Raw genomic sequence first — 20,888 nt, 5'->3', positions numbered from 1 at the left:
GACCTTGGAGACCCCCAGGCACTGAGCCTGCAGGAAACAAATCGCAGACTCAACATGAACCACGTTAGGAACACATGGGAAGTCTAGGGAGAGCAAGCTGGAGTCCTACCCAGGGCCTTAGTGAATAGGGGGTCCTCGCCCCTACTGTTCGCTCCTGCGGGATCTGAGAAGGAACAGGAAAACCTGGTCGAAGGGAGAAGGTGGTAAATATTATACACTTCATTTAAAAACAAAACAAAACAAAACAAGCCTGAGTGGGGTGAACGGGAGGACTCAGGAGGGGAGATCTGAGGGCTTGGCTTCCCCTGCTTTTGTGGCTACCTGTGCTAGTTTCCGAGGGCTGCCCAGACACCAAGTCCCTGGATCCAGGCGGCTTCACCAGAACCACAGTGTCGTGGTGGTGGAGGCCGGAGGTCCGGATGCAGGTGTCTGCAAGGCCAGGCTCCATCCATCTGAAGGCGCTCGGGAGCGATCCTTCCTGGCTGCTTCCAGCCTGGCTCCGTGCGGTCCTTGGCATTCTTCGCCGTGCGGCCCTAATCTCTGCCTGTGTCTGCACATGGCGCTCGCCTCGGTGCCTTTGCGTGTTCTCCCTTCTTGTGCAACGTCAGGCAGAGCGGCCACACGCACACCCTCGCAGGAACGGGGATTTTGTCCCTGTTCCTGCTTGCGGCGGCCCCTACTGCCACCTACTGGCAGAAAGGCGCCTCTGCCCGCGGGCCAGAGGCGGTAGCGGAAGTCCTTGAATTGAAACTGTATTTAAAAAAAAAAAAAAAAGAGCAAATGTGTCTCTGAAAGCTTCCTGCCCGTGGCCTTTCTCACAGACTCAGTGCTGCACGGGCCCTGAGGGGGTCAGAGGTGGCACCCTGGGACAGGCCCAGCACCCACCACCTTTCCAGCTGGACTGGAGGCTACTGGTAACGGGTGCAAAAACACCAGTGCCCTCCTCCGCTGCCCCTTAGGGGTTTAAAGAGGCCCCTTGGCAGTCTGGGGACTCAGCAGAGAAAAGGCTCTTTTTACGGGTTGAGCAGAACCTCCACCAATACAAGGTGGACAAATCCTTCACTTTGAATCTGACAGCTCGTCCCCTACAGCCTCTCAAGGCCTGGGGTGTTGTGTACTTTGAAAGAACCCCCAAGAAGGAATAGGATTAAGAATTTTAAAAATCCGTGGGGCGCCTGGGTGGCTCACTGGGTTAAGCCTCTGCCTTCACCTCAAGTCATGACCTCAGCGTACTGGGATTGAGCCCCGTGTTGGGCTCTCTGCTCAGCAGGGAGCCTGCTTTCCCCTCTTCCTCTGCCTGCCTCTCTGCCTACTTGTGATCTCTGTCAAATACATAAGTAAAATCTTTTTTTAAAAAAATTTTTTTAATCTGAGATTTTAACTTAGAAAAAGAAAATACTTTCTAAATCCCAGTAATGGCTGCTGCATTGCTTTCCTAGGGCTGTGGTAATAAAGGACCACCACTGAGGTGGCTTAGACAACAGAAGTGTATTGTCACACAGCTCTGGAGGCCAGAAGCCAGAGAGCGAGGTGTTGGCAGGGTCGGTTCCTTCTGAGGGTCACGGGGGAAGGAGGCCTCCCCGGCGCCTCACCTTGGCTTGGAGAGAACCGTCTTCACGCTGTGTCCTCACATGGGCTTCTCTGTGTGTGTCCAGATTTCCCCTTTGGGTAAAGACGTCGGTTGTATTGGATAAGGGCTCACCCTCGTGACCTTATTTCAACCTAATTATCTCTGTGAACATTCTACCTCCAAAGAGGGTCACATTGTGAGGTAACGGCACTTGGGACTTCAACGTAGCAATTTCGGAGAACTCTTGACTCAACCCCTAAGAAAAGTGGTACCAGTAGAAGTGCTGAGACAGAAAGGCTTGATGGGGGTATAGCTTCTAGTTCCTACCCTCTGGACCAAGGCCAGAGCCCTGAGCTTTTTCTACTTTCCTCCTACCTGGCTGAAAGAGGATCCAGTGGTCTCATCCGAAGGCAGTGCTGCTTTTCGAATGAAACCAAGGTTATGCTCACTCCCCCAGCATTTTCCAACTGGGGCATAAGCAGGGGTCAGAGTGAATTCTGTTGTGGCCCCAAGGTTATTGGACATATCAGGTGACAAGATAACCACTTGGATTTACAAGTAACAGAAGTCACTCGAGTGCTGGAAAGTTCGCTGTAGAACTGTCAGCCCATATACATCATTGATGCCCTCAGGCTTTTTTTTTTTTTTGATGCCTTGGGCTTTTGGAAAACACATTAATCAGGCAGAGAGCTGTGTTAAAATATCACTGCAACATTAATAGTTCAAGAAAAAATGAAGGGCCATAATCTTCGATTCCCATGAGACATCTACAGTGAGTGCCAACGTTTTTCACGAGTCGCTTCTCATCGGTGTAGGCGCGCGTCTTTTCGTTCCAGGTTTTACCAGTTCAAGTTTGCGGCAATTCTGCGCGGAGCAAATCTTTCGGTGCCATTTTCCCAACAGCCTTTGCTCAGTTTGTGTCTGTGTGTGACAGTCTGGTAATTTTTACAACATTTCCAACTTTTTCATTATCACCTTCATTTTAGTGATCCCTAATGGTTTGGGGAGCCACAAACCACACCCACATCCGATAACCAACTCAACATGTGTGTTCTGACGGCCCCGGCTCCTCCTCAGACCTTCCTGTTCCCTGGCACACCGTGATATGCAGTTAGGCCAGCTCCTAACCCTGCAGTGGCCTCTAAATGTTCAAGAGAAAGGAACAGTCTCATGTCTCTTTAAGTCAAAAGCTAGAAATGATTAAGCTTGGTGAGGAAAGCATGTTGGAAATAAAGAAGGACCAGAAGCTAGGCCTCTTGCACCCAACAGTTAGCCAAGATGGGACTGCGAAAGAAAGGCTCTTGAAGGAAATTGAAAGCCCTAGTCCAGTGAATATATAAAGGATGAGAAGGTGAAACAGCCCCATTGCTCATAGGAAGAAAGTTCTAGTGGCCTGGAAAGTAGACCAAACCTCCTGTAACAAAGCCAAAGCCTATTTCAGAGCAAGGCCCTGACTCTCTACAATTCTGTGAAGGGTGAGACGTTAGGAAGGTGAAGAGGAAAAGTCTGAAGCTAGCAGGGGTTGGTTCGAGAGTTTTATGGAAGGAAGCTGTGTCCGCGGCATGAAAGTGCCAGGCAAAGCAGCGCGCGCTGACATGGGGGGCGGCAGCGATCCAGAGATCGAGCTGAGATGGTTCCCGAAGGGGGCTACCCGGACCAACAGATTTTCAATGTAGATAAAACAGTCTTATATCAGAAGAAGGTACCAACCAGGACGTATGTAGCTGAAGAACTCAAAGCCTGTCCTCAAGATTCAAAGGACAGTCTGACCCTCTTGTTAGGGGCTACAGTGACTTTACGTTGAAGCTGGTGCTCACTTAGCGTTCTGAGAATCTCAGGGCCCTTAAGAATGAGGCCAGTCCTACTCCCCCAGTGCTCTGTAGAGGGAACAAACAGCACATCTGCGTCCAGCATGGTTTACTGAGTACTTCAAGCCCACTGTTGAGACCTACTGCTCAGAAAACAGTATTCTCTTCAAATATTACAGCTCACGGACAATGCACCCGGGCACCCAACAGCTCTGATGGTGATGGACAGTGAAATGAATGTTTTCGTGCCTGTTAAAAAACACCCATTCCGGAGCCCACGGATCAAGGAGCCATTTTTGACGTTCAAGTCTTAAGAAATACATTCCCTACGGCTATAGCTGCCATACATCGTGGCAGCTGATGGATCTCAGCAGAGTACATTGAAAATGTTCTGGAAAGGATTTACTGTCCTTCATGTCATAAAGAACATTCATGATTCATGGGAAGAGGTTCAAGTATCGACATGAAAAGGAGCTTGGGAGAAGCGGATTCCGATCCTAACGGACGTCGCGGAGAAGCTCAGACTCAGCGGAGGACAGAATGCGGATGTAGAGGGAGGAGCAGGAAGACAAGAAGTGGGGCCTGAAGATGAATTTAAACTCTTACCCAAACCACTGACAGAACAGCAGCAGGCAGGGTAAGGACCGACAAGGATTCTGAAAGTTCTACCACAGGTAAGATGCTGCCTGACAGCGTCGCAGCCTATGGAGAAATGATTCATGAAAGCAAGAGTCCATCGATGCAACAAGCTTCATTGCTGTTATTTTAAGAAATCGCTGCGGCCTCCCCAGCCTTCAGCAACCGACACACCCTGGTCAGTCAGTAGCCAGCGACATCAAGAAGAGAGTGAAGAGATCACAGTTTGCAAAAAGCTCAGGTGATGGTTAGCCCTTCCTTAACAATGACAGATTTTTTTTTTTTTTTTAAGATTTCATGCAAGTTGGTGCAGCCACTTTTGAGAACAGTGTGGAGATTCCTCAAGAAATTAAAAATAGAGCTTCCCTATGACCCTGCAATTGCACTCCTGGGTATTTACCCCAAAGATACAGATGTCATGAAAAGAAAGGCCATCTGTACCCCAGTGTTTACAGCAGTAGTGGCCACAGTCGCCAAACTGTGGAAAGAACCAAGACGCCCTTCAACGGACGAATGGATAAGGAAGATGTGGTCCATATACACTATGGAGTACTATGCCTCCATCAGAAAGGACGAATACCCAACTTTTGTAGCAACATGGGCGGGACTCGAAGAGATTATGCTGAGTGAAATAAGTCAAGCAGAGAGAGTCAATTATCATATGGTTTCACTTATTTGTGGAGCATAACAAATAGCATGGAGGACAAGGGGAGATGGAGAGAAGGGAGTTGAGGGAAATTGGAAGGGGAGATGAACCATGAGAGACTATGGACTCTGAAAAACAATCTGAGGGTTTTGAAGGGGCGGGGGGTGGGAGGTTGGGGGAGCCAGGTGGTGGGTATTGGAGAGGGCACGGATTGCATGGAGCACTGGCTGTGGTGCAAAAACTATGAACACTGTTATGCTGAACAGATGTAAAATAAATAAATTAATTAATAATAATATAATAAAAGAAAAGATTTTATTCACTTTACAGAGAGAGAGAGCACAAGCAGGCAGAGGGAGGGAGAGAAGCAGGCTCCCCCCGAGCAAAGAGCCCGATGTGGGACTTGATCCCAGGACCCTGAGACCATGACCTGAGCTGAAGGCAGACACTCAACCAAATGAGCCACCCAGGTGTCCTGAGGACAGATTTTTTTTTTTTTAAAGATTTTATTTATTTGTCAGAGAGAGACGGAGAGAGCGAGCACAGGCAGAAAGGCAGGCAGAGGCAGAGGGAGAAGCAGGCTCCCTGCTGAGCAAGGAGCCCGATGTGGGACTTGATCCCAGGACGCTGGGATCATGACCTGAGCTGAAGGCAGACGCTCAACCAAATGAGCCACCCAGGTGTCCTGAGGACAGATTTTTTTAATTAAGGTATGTGCATTCTTCTTTAGACATAATCCTGTTGCACACCTAGCAGACTACAGTGTAAACGGAACTTTATATGCACTGCAACACCAAAAGATTCATTTGCCTCTCTGTTCCAATATTCACTTCATTGTGGCGATCTGGAACCTAACCCGCAGCATCTCCCGAGTACGCCTGTCCTCTGTGTGCTGGTTGGTATGGAACTCTGGGAGGCCACTGAACCATGGGCACAAGGCCCGGGACTCCCTGTGCTGCCAGCAGCTGAGATTTCAGCACATGTTCTGCCAGACTGGGCACAACATGGTGGTTCTCATCCAGAATGGGTATGTCCTTCAAGGACATTCCAAATTTCACGTTCTGCCTCACGGGTTCTTGGTCCAATGCCTACAGTCCCTGGCTCTCAGAAAAGTGTTTTCACCTCTGATTCCAAAGCCTAAAAATTTTTAAGTGTCAAGGTAGGCAGCATGGCCCCTAGCTTCTCTAAGTTTCCTTCCATCTATGAGATGTGTTGGCGGTGTGTGACTGGACCCGTTCACATGCCACGTCCACATTTCTGTAGCACGAGCCCGAGCCATCATTTCACCTCCAAGGAAACAGTGAGCTTCTGTATTCCTGCAGCTCCGGGACTAAGAGAAATCCCCCATCCCATCTGTCTTCTAGTGATTGTGCCTTGGGGAGTAACCCCCAACATGGGGTAGGAGGGAATACACTAAAACGCAATTGTAGAGCCTCAACTAAAAGAAGAAAAAAGACTCAAAACTTTCCAGAGTCCACTGGGGGCTGTTTTGTGTTTGAAGTTGAGGGAGTTCTGAGAAGTTCATCTGGAGAACCCAGATTGAGAGGTGGAGGGGACTCCAGAGCCAGGGCGATGAGGTTGGGATAAGGCGTTGTGAAGCCGCTGTGGGCCTGTCTGTGCTGATGCTGTGTGTCTGGGCTGCAGTGAACGCAGTGAGGCAGGACTGGGTGCTGTGCCCTCCTGGCTGGAGAGGGAACGTCAGCCAGAAGAGTAAGAACAGATACAAGAAAAGCCACAGGGCAGAGCTGAGGTAAACAGAATTCAAAATTGCTAATGGAAATGGGGGCTTGGTGCAGAAAAAGGGAAGAGGGGATTATTCCCTATGTTAGCCTGGAAAGAAAAAAACCAAAAATCAGTGCTTTCCTCACGTGTATAGCAGATGAGAATTTCAGTCTGAGGGGCGCCTGGGTGGCTCTGTCTCTTTGGTGTCTGCCTTTGGCTCAGGTCATGATCTCAGGGTCCTGGGATGGAGCCCGGCATCGGGTTACCCGTTCAGGGGGAGTCTGCTTCTCCCTCTCCCTCTGTGCGCTCTCAAGCTCTCTCTCAAATAAATAAAATCTTTTTTTAAAAAAGCATTTCATTCTGAAACCAAAATGAGGATGCCGTTGGGCCCCATACAGGAAAACCACAGAGTCATTGGCCTATACCTAAAGTAGGTACAGTTAAAAACAAACATCACCCCAAATTGGACAGTTACATGTAGAAGAATGAAACTCAACCATTCTCTTACACCATACACAAAGATAAACTCGGAATGGATAAAAGACCTCAATGTGAGGCAGGAATCTATCAAAATCCTAGAGAAGAACATAGGCAGTAACCTCTTCATCAGCCACGGCAACTTCTTTCAAGATATGTCTCCAAAGGCAAAGGAAACAAAAGCAAAAATGAACTTTTGGGACTTCATCAAGATCAAAAGCTTCTGCACAGCAAAGGAAACAGTCAACAAAACAAAGAGGCAACCACAGAATGGGAGAAGATATTTGCAAATGACACTACAGACAAAGGGCTGATATCCAAGATCTATAAAGAACTCTTCAAACTCACACACACAAAACAGATAATCACGTCAAAAAATGGGCAGAAGACATGAACAGACACTTCTCTAAAGACGACATACAAATAGCTAACAGACACATGAAAGAATGTTCATCATCACTAGCCATCGGGGAGATTGAAATCAAAACCACATTGAGATACAACCTCACACCAGTTAGAATGGCCAAAATCAACAAGACGGTAAAACAACAAGTGCTGGAGAGGATGTGGAGAAAGGGGAAATCTCTTGCACTGTTGGTGGGAATGCAAGTTGGTGCAGCCACTTTGGAAGACAGCGTGGAGATTCCTTAAGAAATTAAAAATAGAGCTTCCCTATGACCTTGCAATTGCATTACTGGGAATTTGTGCCAAAGACACAGATGTAGTGAAAAGAAGGGCCATCTGTACCCCAATGTTCATAGCAGCAATGGCCACAGTTGCCAAACTGTGGAAAGAACCAAGATGCCCTCCAACAGACGAATGGATAAAAAAGATGTGGTCCATATACCTATGAAGTATTATGCCTCCATCAGAAAGGATGAATACCCAACTTTTGTATTAACATGGATGGGACTGGAGGAGATTATGCTGAGTGACATAAGTCAAGCAGAGAGAGTCAATTATCATATGGTTTCACTTACTTGTGGAGCATAAGGAGTAACACAGAGGACATGGGGAGATGTAGAGAGGAAAGTTGGGGAAATCAGAGGGGGAGATGAACCATGAGAGACTGTGGAATCTGAGAAACAAACTGTGGACTCCCCTCTGGGGGGGAGGGGTTGTGTGAGCCTGGTGGTGGGTATTGAGGAGGGCACATATTGCATGGAGCACTGGGTGTGGTGCATAAACAATGAATTTTGGAACACTGAAAAGAAATAAAAATTAAATGGAAAAAAAAAAAAAAGGATATCACCCCAAGGGCGCATGGGACATGGAGACCTCATGGACCAATTAGTGCTGTTCATATTGGCCAGTCTGACAGTTGTGAAGCTCCGCCGGGCCACCACATTCCAGCTCCTACAAAATTTGATTGACTAAATGTGTTTTTTAAATGTAGGTTTAGCCTCTTAACAAAATGGAAGTAAGTACATACCTATCAATAATTACTTTGGAGCATTTAAAGGATTTACACTTAATCAAAAAACATGCGACACCAGAATGCATAAAAAATCAAGACCTATCTATATTCTGCCTAAAAGACACTCACTTCAGACCTTAAGACACAGACTAAAAGTGAAGGGATGGAAAAAATCATGTTGCACGCAGATGCAAGTGGGGGGAAGCCAGGATAGCAATACTTAAACAAAAACTAGACTTTACAAGAAAGACTGTAGGTATTCCTGGGTGGCTCAGTCAGTTAACATTTGGACTCTTAATTTCAGCTCAAGTCACGGTCTTGGGGTCCTGGAATCAAGCTGCCCCAGGTCAGGCTCCCTGCTCAGTGGGAAGTCTGCTTCTCCATCTCCCTTTGCCCCTCCCACTGCTTGCTCTCTCTCAAATAAATAAGTAAAATCTTAAAATACACACACACACCTTAGACCAGATGAACTAAATAGGTATGGAACATTCCATGCAAAACCAACTGAATACACATTCTTCTCAAATGTATGTAAAATGCCCGTGGAACATTCTCCAGGACAGATCCCATGTTAGGCCACAAAACAAGTCTCAGTCAATTTAAAAAGATGAAATCCTATCCTGCATCTTCTCCAACCACAATGGAATGAAACTAGTTATCAATCAAAAGGAAAAAAATCAGACAAAACACAAACACATGGAGGCTAAACACCATGCTATTCAACAGCCAGTGAGTCAACAAAGATATGAACAAGGAAATCAAAAAAATACATGGAGACCAAAAAAAAAAAAAAAAAAAAAAACCCTAAAACTAAAAACAACAGTCCAAAATCTTTGGGACACAAAGCATTGCTAAGAGGAAAATGTGTACTGTTACAGACCTTTCTTAAGATAAAGTATCTCAAAAATAACAAACAAAAACCTAACCTTACACTTAAAGGAACTAGAAAAAAAGAATAAACCAAGAAACCAAGCCTGGAGGTTGTAGCCACAGCAGTCAGAGAAGAAATAAATAAAACCGTCACTATTTGCCGATGATACTATACATAGAAAACCCTAAAGACCCCACCAAAAAAAACTATTAGAATAAGTGTCGTCAGTGAAGTTACGGAATACAAGATACACAGAAATCAGTTGAGTTTCTAGACACTAATAACAAAATAGCACAAAGAGAAGGTAAGAAAAGAACTCCATTTACAATTGCACCACATTTAATAAAATACCTAGGAATAACTTTTAAGGAGGCAAAAGTCCTGTACTCTGCAAACTATGTAACATTGGTAAGAGAAATTGAAGATGACACAAATGAAAAGAGAGTCCACGCTCATGGATTGGAAGAATTAAATATTGTTAAAGTGTTCGTACTGTCCAAAGCAATGTACAAGTTCAGTTCAATCCCTATCAAAACACCAAGGGCATTTTTCACACCACTAGGACAAGTAATACTAAAATTTGTAATGGAAGCACCAAAGACCCTAAAACACCCAAAACAATCTTAAGGAAGTATCACAATTCCAGATTTGAGGATCTATTGCAAAGCTATCGGAATGAAAACAGGATAGTATTGTCACAGAAACAGACACACAGGTCAATGGAAGAGAGTCCATAAACAAAGCCACACACTGATGGTCCATTCATCTATGACAGAGAAAACAAGAATATACAGTGGGGGAAAGACAGTCTCTCTGATCAGTGGTGCTGGGAAAACTGGACAGCTATGGCCAAAGAATGAACCTAGATCACTTTCTCACACCATACCCAAAAAATAAACTCTAAGTGGATTAAAACCCAAAATGCGAGATGTAAAACCATTAAGTCCCTAAAAGAAAGCAAAGGCAGTCATTTCTTTGACATTGGCTATAAAAAGATTTCTCTAGGCAGGGTCTCCTCAGTCAAGGGGGAAGAAAAGCTAAAACTAACTACTGGGACTGAACCAAAATGAAAGGCTTCTGCGCAGCAAACCATCAACAGAATGAAAAAGGCACCCACTGAACAAGGTAAGATGGTTGCCATCAATACATCCCATAAGGGGATACTATCCAAAATATTTATTTTTTTATTTTATTTTATTTTTTTTAAAGATTTTATTTATTTATTTGACAGAGAACACAAGTAGGCAGAGAGGCAGGCAGAGAGAGAGGAGGAAGCAGGCTCCCTGCTGAGCAGAGAGCCCGATGCGGGACTCGATCCCAGGACCCCGAGATCATGACCTGAGCCGAAGGCAGAGGCTTAACCCACTGAGCCACCCAGGTGCCCCCTATCCAAAATATTTAAAGAATTTATACAATTCTGCACACTCACACACACAGTCTTATTTAAAAATAAGAAAGTCTGAGGCACCTGAGTGGCTCAGTTGGTTAAGCATCTGCCTTTGGCTCAAGTCATGATCCTAGGGTCCTGGCATTAACCCCCAGGTCAGACTTCTCAGCAGGGAGTCTGCTGCTTCCTCTCCTTCTGCTCCCCAATACCGCCCCCCCCCACCGCCGTTGCTCAGTCAAACAAATAAATAAAATCTTTTTTAAGAATAAGAAAATCTGGAGGTGCCTGGGTGGCTCAGTTAGTAAAGCCTCTGCCTTCAACTCAGGTCATTATCTCAGGGTCCTGGGATCGGGCCCCGCATCAGGCTCCCTGCTTAGCGGGGAGTCTGCTTCTCCCTCTCCTGAAGCTCGCTCTCATGCACTCCAACTCTCTAATATAAATAAAATATTTTAAAAAGTTGAAATAAAGTCTGAATAGACATTTTTCCAAAGAAGGCATACCAATGCCTACAGACTCATGAAAAGATGTCTAGCATCAGTCATGATCAAAGAGATGCTAATCAAAACCACAGCAAGGTATCACTTCACACTCGTCAGAATGGCTAGAATCGAAAAGTCAAGAAGTGTTGGCAAGGACATGGAGAAAAAGGACCCTCGTGCACTGCTGGAGGGAATGCCAATGGTTACAGCCACTGTGGAAAACACTATGGAGGTTTCTCACCAAGTTAATAATAGCAATACCATATGATCCAGTAATTCCACTGTCGGGTATGTACCAAGGAAAACAAAAACATGAATTCTAAAAGATACATGCACCCCTGTATTTATTGCATCATTATTTATAAGAGCCAAGATAGGGAAGCAGCCCAAGTGTCCATGGATGATGAATGGATAAAGAAGATGAGATATAGGGGCGTCTGGGTGTCTCAGTGGGTTAAAGCCTCTGCCTTCGGCTCAGGTCCTGATCCCATGATCAAGCCCCGCATCGGGCTCTCTGCTCAGCGGGGAGGCTGCTTCTCCCCCTGCACTGCCTGCTTCACAGCCTACTTGTGATCTCTGTCAAATTAAAAAAAAAAAAAAAATCTTTTCAAAATAAAAATAAAGAAGATGGGATATATATACACCATGGATTATTACTCAGACATTTAAAAATATATATATGGTGTGCCCGGCTAGCTCAGTCGGTAGAGCATGAGACTCTTAAAAATATATATATGACATCTTGCCCTTTGCCACAACATGGACGGAGCTGAAAGGGTATTATGCCAAATGAAGTCAGAGACAAATATATGGTTTCACTTGTATATACAATCTGAAAAACAAAAAGCAGAAATAGACTCAAATACAGAGAGCAGACTGATGGTTGCCAGCGGGGTCGGCGGGGGGGGGGGGGGGGGGGACTAGGCAGAATGAGCGAAGGGGAGCAGGAAACAGACTTCCAGGTACGAATGAGCAGGGCACAGGAGCAGAAGGTACAGCGCAGAGAATACGGTACCAGCGTTGCATGGGGACAGATGGGAGCAGAGCGTAACATAGAGACGAGTCCGATCACTAGGTTTGATACCTGAAACTAATCTAACGTTGTGTGTCAACTGTCCTTCATTTAAAAAAAAAAAAATCAAAATTTCAAAAAATAAACAGCTTAAGGGTGTGGGTGTGTGCGTTTCTCAGGCAAAAAAGTTGACAGGAAAAAGAAAATGTAAGGCTCGGAAACAAGCTTAGAAAGGGGACCTCAGAAATGCAGGGTCTCGTCTATAATGCCCTCTGCACATGGCTCTGGGAAGCCCACGTTGGAGGCTCCCCTTGTAGGGTCCCCCCGGGCTCTCAGGCCTCCCCGCGCAGTGCAGTCCAGCCTCAGAAAGGGCTTCTTGGTGAGTGAGGAAACAGACTGCTTGTCATTCGCTATTTTCCTTTCTTTCTCTGTGTCCATGCTTTACATAAGTTTAATTACGAAAAAGCTTTGCAATCTTTGACCCCGTGTGTGCATTACTGGGTAGTTTCCACCGTAAACTTAAGTCCTTGGGTTTAAGTGGAAACAAAAATACATTTCCATCTCACCCGCTCCCAGACATAAACACCCATGCGTGGAATAAGTAACATTGTGGGATTAGGCCACAGAAACACAGATCTTGGCTCATGATGGGGTTCTGTCCCAATAAACCCATCCTAACTGGAAAATATCCTAAGTGGAAAGTGCATTTAAGACACTTAGTCTGCCGAACATCATGGCTTCTCCTCGCCTGCCTGGAAGGACTCAGGACAGTGACCGCAGCCTACAGTTGAGCGAGATCATCTAACATCAAGTTTATTTTTTTTTTAAGATTTGATTTATTTATTTGCCAGAGATCATAAGTACGCAGAGAGGCAGGCGGGGGGTGGGCGATGGGGCTGGGGGTGAGCAGGATCCCCATTGAGCAGAGAGCCTGATGCGGGGCTCGATCCCAGGATCCTGATATCATGACCTGAGCCAAAGACAGAGGCTTTAACCCACTGAGCCACCCAGGCGCCCCCATGTTTATTTTATAATGAAGTGTAATTCACTGGACAGCTTACTGGAAGTGAAAAGCCGAGTGTTCCCTGGGGTAGAGGAGGGTCTTAGGTGTACTGTGATTGCGTCGCTGAGCGGAAGGCGGCTCGCTGCCATCCTGAGAGAGGCTCCTACCACGTGTCGCTAGCCCAGGGAAAGATCCCAACTCAGAATTCCAATCAGAGCTTCTGCGGAATGCATACCTCCTTCACACCATCAGAGTCGAAAAACCCTAAGTCAACTCTCCCACACTGGGTTCTGTCTGTCCCTGAATACTCTTGTCACACCTGTACCTTCAGGTCTCAGCATTTAAAACATCCCGTGTCCTCCCCAAGCACCGCACGCTCTGGGCAGAAACCCTGGCATCACTGCGGGCAGAGGGCGGCGCGCTCAGATGGGGACAGCTGACATCCCTTGTCGGAGACCAGGCTGAGATCCCTTGTCAAAGCTCCGGGTCCCGTTTCTGTTTCTACAGCCCCAAGGCCAGGTCCCCTCAAAACTTTTGGGCACTGATACCGTGAGCAGCCCTTCTTCGTGCTGGGGACCTGGGGGGACATGGCATGGGTACCCCATTCTAGTGCTTTACAGTGTCCTGATGGGAGAGTCAGCGACTGCTTGGATCTCTCCAGTGATGCTCTGTACAAGGCTGGAAGGTTCTAATCTGAAAGAAAATTACAGCACATCTTCTGCTAAGTACGGGGATAACAGGACTGCTTTCTGCAGGCTTCTCACTGCGGCTAAGCAGGAAGATGCTGTGCTTTCAGATTCCACACAGACTTAAAGACCTGTCAGACCACCTCATTTTATGATGCTTCTAAATTAGCACAAAACCGACACATTCCCGTAGCCCACCATGTCCTCCTAGGGTGACGTTATAACACGGACACAGAGCTGGCAGTTCCTCCCACACACAGACATTCGTGTGCCCTGGAGGTGACAGTGGGTGTTTGCGCAAGTTTACAGAAACTTCGACAACACCCTCAGTTTAAAACAAAACAAAACAAAACAAAACAAAAACCTTATGAAGTGTGAATAGAAAGGCTTTTTTATGACCAGAGCTGGATAGGACTCTCTATTTTTAGTACTAAGGAGAGTATATTTTATTATACAGCCTCATTTGTTTTTACTAAATTATCCATTTAACCCATTTTGAAAAATACACAAATATAATTTTTTTCAGATAGTAATATATATATAGGAAGTCTCTACAATATTCTGGGTTATCTGGGGATATCAGTTTATCAGCAGTAATTGATAAAGTCCTGTGGTTAAAACAGAACTCTGGGATTTGCTGCCACAGTGATAGCTCTAAGTTGCCTTTTCTAGACCAAAATACCCATGTTTATGGCCATTTTCATGGGGTCTTGCATTTGAAGCCCATCCCTTAGGTGTGTCATCTCAGGCATGGGTCTCACTGGGTCATGGCCTTCTCCAAGTTTAACATTAGAACCCAGACATAGACCTCCAATTGTGATCGAGAGAACAAGAACAGATCACCTTTCGGTGTTTGGTTTTCGTTTAGAAGAGAGCAGGATTCAGGGGCGCCTGGGGGGGTGGGCAGGTGCAGTTGGTTAAGCCTCCAACTCTTGGTTTCAGCCCAGGTCACGATCTCAGGGTCATGGGATGGAGCCGTGCATGGGTCTGTGCACATGGCACAGTCTTATTGGGTCTCCCCCTCACTTGGGCCCCCCCTCCATGATCGCATGTTCTCTAAAATACAATCTTTAGAAAATAAAAATTTAAAAAGACAGGACTTATAAAGCAGATCAGTAGGACCATATCATTTTATGTGGATTTTTTTATGTCCCTGATTGATTCGCGCCCCACCGAGTTATCAGCCTGAGCGTGATCAAGTCCACATCACAGCATCTGTCCGGAGAACACGGGCGGCGGCTGCTTTGCCTGCTGCTACCGCTCACGGAACCAAACACAAGCTATTTCTGAAAGGATTTGAGTGACGGTTTGAGCAAGCTGGACACGTAAGCAGGCAAACCTTCCTGACTTAGATTAGTAAGAAACAAAGTAGAAACTAATAAAAATTACAACTCTCATTAACATTAAATTACGTGACAAAATACTCATTTTAAAACAGACTCTTTGACATGGTCTCTTAATAATTAGTATAGTCATTTCAAACTTCGTATTCATTTTTTTCAGCCTCCAAATGAATGCGTTGGCCCCACAGCCTCTGTGATTCTAGCTCCAACCTTCTCAATAGCTACTGTGAGGATACAGGCACAGGCTTGGCACGAAATGATGTAGTTTATGTATATGGGGTGTGTGTGTGTGTGTGTGTGTGTGTGTGTGTGTACACATCTGCACTCACATAGATACACACACTATATTTCCCCAAAGTTTATCCCTTACAACTCCCCTATAAAGTAGGATTCATGATTCCCATTGTACAGATAAAACAAGGTATGAAGAAGGCTCAGTAATACACCTAATGTCCTGGGGCTGTAATAATGAGGAAATCAATGGACTTAGCCCACTGTGTCTGTCTCTAAAAACTGAACATGGTACTGCCTCCCCCGATGTAGCTTGGTTTCACTGTCACAGGTTGAATTAGCAGTCTCTGACCTTAAATGGTTACCATTCGGGGTTAAATATTTGCCAGACAGGGGCACCTGGCTGGCTCAGTCAGAAAAGCATGCAACTCTTGATTCCTGGGGTCATGAGTTCGAGCCCCACGTTGGATCTAGAGATTATAAATAAATAAACAAAAATTTGCCATGAGCACCTGCAGTGAGTGTCCAACTCTTAAGTTCATCTCAGGATCCTGGGATCGAGCCTTGCATCTGGCTCCGAGTTCTGCGTGGAGTTTGCTGGGGATTCTGTCACCTTCTCCCTTTCCCTCTGGTGCTCTCGCACTCCCTCCTGCTCTAAAATAAATCTTTAAAAAAAAAAATTGCTGGACATATTTTTACTCCCCTGTTGCAAAATAGTGTTTCAGCCTCCAAATGAATGCGTTGGGCCCACAGCCTCTGTGATTCCAGCTCCAACCTTCTCAATAGCTACTGTGAGGATACAAGCTATCATAGTTCAAGACTATGTTCTGGTTCTGATGGGCTTCACGCCTGCTAGACCACAGCACATGCCCATGTGCACTTGGAGGTCAGGAGTGCACCTTAGCCGGCACTGTTTCCTTCTGAGCCCTAGCACAGTGCCGTGATGTAGGGGGAACTCAATACATCTTGGTGTAATTACAAGTTCTGGGTCCACCAGAGAAGCCGATGCCATGCTAATCATCACAGAAGATCGCCGACCCTAATGCACGTTTCCCAGGTACAAGACATCAGGAGAAAGAATGAATTCATGTTCCCATTCATGAGGAGCAGTTATCAGTCAATGCCCAAACTTAGTCTTACAACTGCTTTCTTTCTTCCTCTTTTTTTTACCCCCCTTCCCCCAGTAAGTGAAAATGGTGACCGTGAGACGTGAACACAATTGTGGATGAGAAGTTTCCCTACTCCGGAATTACCCAGAGGAACTTGGCGACCCCCACTGCACACGGAGTAATAATCAACCGGATTTAGGAATTTGCAAGGTGTCAGGGAAGCCTTGGTCCGTAGGCTGACCAGCAGATGTGATGTGAAAAATACCACACTATTCTATCATTTGCTGTTGCTTGCTCAACTGTGGAGAACTGCATGAGCTCGATTTCAGCTGCTTTCATTGCCAATCACCATTTGGGACTTGGAAGTGCTATTTTCCTATGGACACTTGCATTTTTTCGTTTTGCATGCATCCAATGATTATACATAAGCAACACATGTAATCTGCTTATTTTTTAAAAATCCATCCATGCAAAATGGTAAATAAAGTCTAAATTCTGCTCTTTTTTGCAAATTATAATCATAGCCCATGTCTTTCAAAGTTTAACTTGGTTTCATATAAAGATCAGTGTAATAGGTCTGCATATACTTTATAGAAAACTAGCTTCTATAAAGATTTTTTCACTGTTTACTAGTGAAATGAGAAAAGCAAAGCTATTTATAAAAGGCCTTATGTCGTGTACATACATTGTCTTTGAAATATTTGTGATTTAGTTTATTGCTTGTAAAAGAGAAATTATATAATTTATTTAGTAAATACTATTGTAAACTATAGTTTTATTGAGAGAAATAAAATATTTTGTTCTCAGTTGTGGTAGTACATTAATTCCAGTGGTTTATGGTCTTTATATTTCTTGTATTAATTAACAAGATAACCTTGATACTCCTCCATTTTTAAGATGTTCAGGGATCCTACGTAAACTGACTCATGATAGATGGAGAGAAAATTCTCTGGATCCTGAGAAGACACAGTAGCATATTGTACTCAACTTGCTCTTGAGACTTTCCCCAATATCCTGGTGCATTCGTCAGTTCTCACTGTTACACTGTGGTAACAAAAAATCCCCAGATCTCTGCATAGGTGTCAAGAGCAGATCCTATCTAGGACACGCACTTTATTGGGGGTGGGCAGGGAACCAGTAGTGAAACTGGCAATGGGAACTCTTAAAACTACCACTTTAGGTGTGGCTTACAGAACTTCTGCTCACATGGCACAAGCCACAGCAAATGACAGTGACAGGATAGATGTCAGGAGTGGCAACTTCTCACCAAGGAACTGACTCAGCAGAAAGAGGCAGTGAATATTTTAAGCAATTATTGCTTAAATCTACACAATTTCATTAGTGTCTCAAACAGCAAAGGTTTAAAAGGCTGCCTAATCACATAATCAGGAAAAAAAAGTCATTAGAAAGTAATATGACTATGACTGCAGAAAGACATTCCTGATGATTAAGATGCTCAAGTTCAAGCAAGCCGAGTCTTAAAAGCAAACTTGGTATTAACTTTCATAAATGAGACCCAGAACCATAGTTACTCGGTGTAAGTAGCAATTTTGCATACAGAGTTGGTACTGGCAATCTATCCTGGGTTGGGACTTCAACCGGGAGTTCTAATGAAATAGACTACTGAGGATTCTTTGCTTTTCTTTCCTTAGTATTCCTAGGTGCTAGCAGATACTTTGACCACAGGGGTTTACCTAGTGGGGATCCCACTTTTCCCCTCTCCAATTTTAAATCTACCCATTTATCTAACCTACAGACTCTTTCATGTGCCCTCTCCTGGTGGGGTTGATGCCTCTCCATCAATGCCCAGAAAGTAACTTATTCTGATTTTTATTATCATGGATTAGTTTTCCCAGTTCTAGTACTTCATATAAATAGAATCCTATAGTACATACTCTTTATCTGACTTTTTGTTGTTATTTTTCAATGTTATGTAAGACTCGTGTATAGTAGAAGCTCATTCTTTTAAAAGAAAAAAGAAGCTGCTCATTCTTTTTCACTGTTGAGTAGTATTCCATTATATGAATATTCTACAGTTTTCTGCTCTACTGCTGATTGGCATTTGGGGAGATTCCAGTTTAAGACTATAATGAATGAGACCCTCCATACCTCTTCCTTCACACAGCTCCAAGATAAAGACAATTTGACTTCTAGCATCTATACCAGATATGGAAGAATTTTCCAAGAGAAATATCACTATTGGGATATAGATTACCAATCCTCTAATTTCCCTAGGATAGTCTGAGTTTATGCCAACTCTCAGGCAAAAAAGTATATTCTTTTATATTTAAAACTGTTGTCGGGGCACCTGGGTGGCTCAGTGGGTTGAGCCTCTGCCTTCAGCTCAGGTCATGATCTCAAGGTCCTGGAATCAAGTCCCACATTGGGCTCTCTGCTCGGCGGGGAGCCTGCTTCCTCCTCTCTCTTCTCTCTCTCTCTCTCTCTGCTTGCCTCTCTGCCTACTTGTGATCTCATTCTGTCAAATAAATAAAATCTTTAAAAAAAAAAAAAAACTGTTGTCTTATGGACCACTAAAATATAGCTACCTTACCAAGGGAGAAAGTTTAAAGATAGTAACATTGGAGACTCCCCAGTAATTGACTCAGCCATGGCACCGTACCAGGAATTTGAGCTGCAAGCCTTCCCTCTCCAGCAGTACTCATTGCAGTTAGTCCCCACTCTTAATGAGCAGCCAACCAAGGATCACATAAACATCTCAGGAAATTCTGTGAAATACACCAGCAGGAAATTGGGTCCTGGGGGAAACAGGGACTATAGAAAGCAAACTTTGGGGTGTCTGGGCTGACTCAATTAGTGGAGCATGTGACTTGATCTCAGGGCTGTGGGGTCAGGTCCCATGATGGGTGTAGAGATTACATGAGAATAGAATCTTAAAGAAACAAACCAAACTTCGAAAGAAAAATAAGCATTACATCTTTACAGAAATCAAATTATATGGCCTCTGTGAAATAAGATCAGATACTACAAGAATGAACGTTTAGAAAGCATAAAAGAAAATGAAAGTAAAAGTGTGTTGGCAGAAGTTAGAAACTAAGAAAGTGATTGGAAGATAAGGTTGAGGAAATACCCAAATGATTTTAAAAAGGAAAAAAGGAATAAAAATAAAATGGAACACAGTTCCACTAGATCATATAACCAATGGACTTCCTACAAAGAGAAAACAGAGACCATGGATTAAAGAAACCTTCAAACAAATAACATAAGAAAACAGCCCACATCTAAAAAAACATGCATTTCCAGATTAAAGGGGCCTCCAAGTGTCCAGAAAAATCGACAAAAATGAACCTGACCATGCACTTTCAAGCCACCAGGAATGATCACAAAATTCCAGAGGCTTTCAGAAACTAAAGTTAACTTGACATAAAGCTCAAGAGTCAGAATTCAATCAAAGTTCTCAACATCACCACCACTGGAAGCAAAAAACTAATGAAGCCTTCAAATTCTGAGAAATGTTTTTTTCTAATTTCTAAATCTATACCCTTTGTATTACTTGGGATTCTCCAGAGAAATAGGAGACACATAGACACAGCTAATACATTTAAGAAATTGGCTTACATAATTGAAGGAAAAGGCCAGTCTGAAATTCAAATGGCAGGTTAGCAGACTGGATGCTAAGGCATAAGTTGATAGAGTTGTGAGGCAGAATTTCTTCTTCTTCTTCTTCTTTTTTTTTTTTTAAGATTTTATTTATTTATTTGACAGAGCTCTCTCACAAGTAGGCAGAGAGGCAGGCAGAGAGAGGGGGAAGCAGGCTCCCTTCTGAACAGAGAGCCCAATGCGGGGCTCGATCCCAGGACCCTGAGACCATGACATGAGCCAAAGACAGAGACTTGACCAACTGAGTCACGCAGGTGCCCCCAGAATTTCTTCTTTTCTAGAACACATTAGTTTTTCTTCAAAGGCCATCACTTGACTGGATGAAGCTTACCCATACTATCAAGGGAAATCTTAAAGTCAACTAAGGATGGACCCTTAACCACATCCACAAATTAATTTTCAGCAATACCTACATCAGTGTTAATTAAATAACTGGGTACTCTGCCCTAGGCAAGTTGATTTTAAAAAGTAATGACTGCACCCTAAAAAAATACTTACATGTAAAAATCGAATAATCTGTACAAAAATAACTTCGATCTGCCCTTTATCCGGAAGCTCCAAAAAGATGTGTTTTGCCAAAATGAGAGCATAAACCAAGAAAGAGAAAGCCATGAAAAAGAAAGAGGATCCAGAAAATGAGAGATGCAACCCAAGACAGGAGTGAAAAGAATCCCCAGGTTGAGGTTAAGGGAAATCCCAAGATGATGATAATGGAGGAAATCTAAAAACTACTCAAGATTAGAGGTCAGATGCTCTAGGCACAAGTTCTCTAAGAAGGTGAAAATACCCAAGAGATTTATAACATGACGGCATAGTATTTTTCACTCTCCCTATCCTGGAACTGATCCGAGAGTCGCGGGTGGAGAGAGGAGG

The 20,888-nt window shown here is 44.3% G+C and overlaps 1 protein-coding gene across 6 annotated transcripts in view; it reads left to right on the top strand.

The window, feature by feature from the left end:
* Positions 1-17,205, top strand: part of PIP5K1B (phosphatidylinositol-4-phosphate 5-kinase type 1 beta) — a 290,962-nt gene extending 273,757 nt beyond the window's left edge. For all 6 annotated transcript variants that reach the window (XM_032306741.1, XM_032306742.1, XM_032306743.1 and 3 more), the window contains one exon: positions 16,473-17,205. In XM_032306741.1, the coding sequence (XP_032162632.1) occupies positions 16,473-16,475 (3 nt within the window). In that variant the 3' untranslated portion in view covers positions 16,476-17,205. The remainder of the gene's footprint in view (positions 1-16,472) is intronic.
* Positions 17,206-20,888: the final 3,683 nt, after the last annotated feature.

Source organism: Mustela erminea, chromosome 12 (assembly GCF_009829155.1).
Source record: "Mustela erminea isolate mMusErm1 chromosome 12, mMusErm1.Pri, whole genome shotgun sequence".
NCBI lineage: Eukaryota > Metazoa > Chordata > Mammalia > Carnivora > Mustelidae > Mustela > Mustela erminea.
Note: the sequence above shows the minus strand (reverse complement) of the source record. Positions and strands in the feature narration are given on the sequence as shown.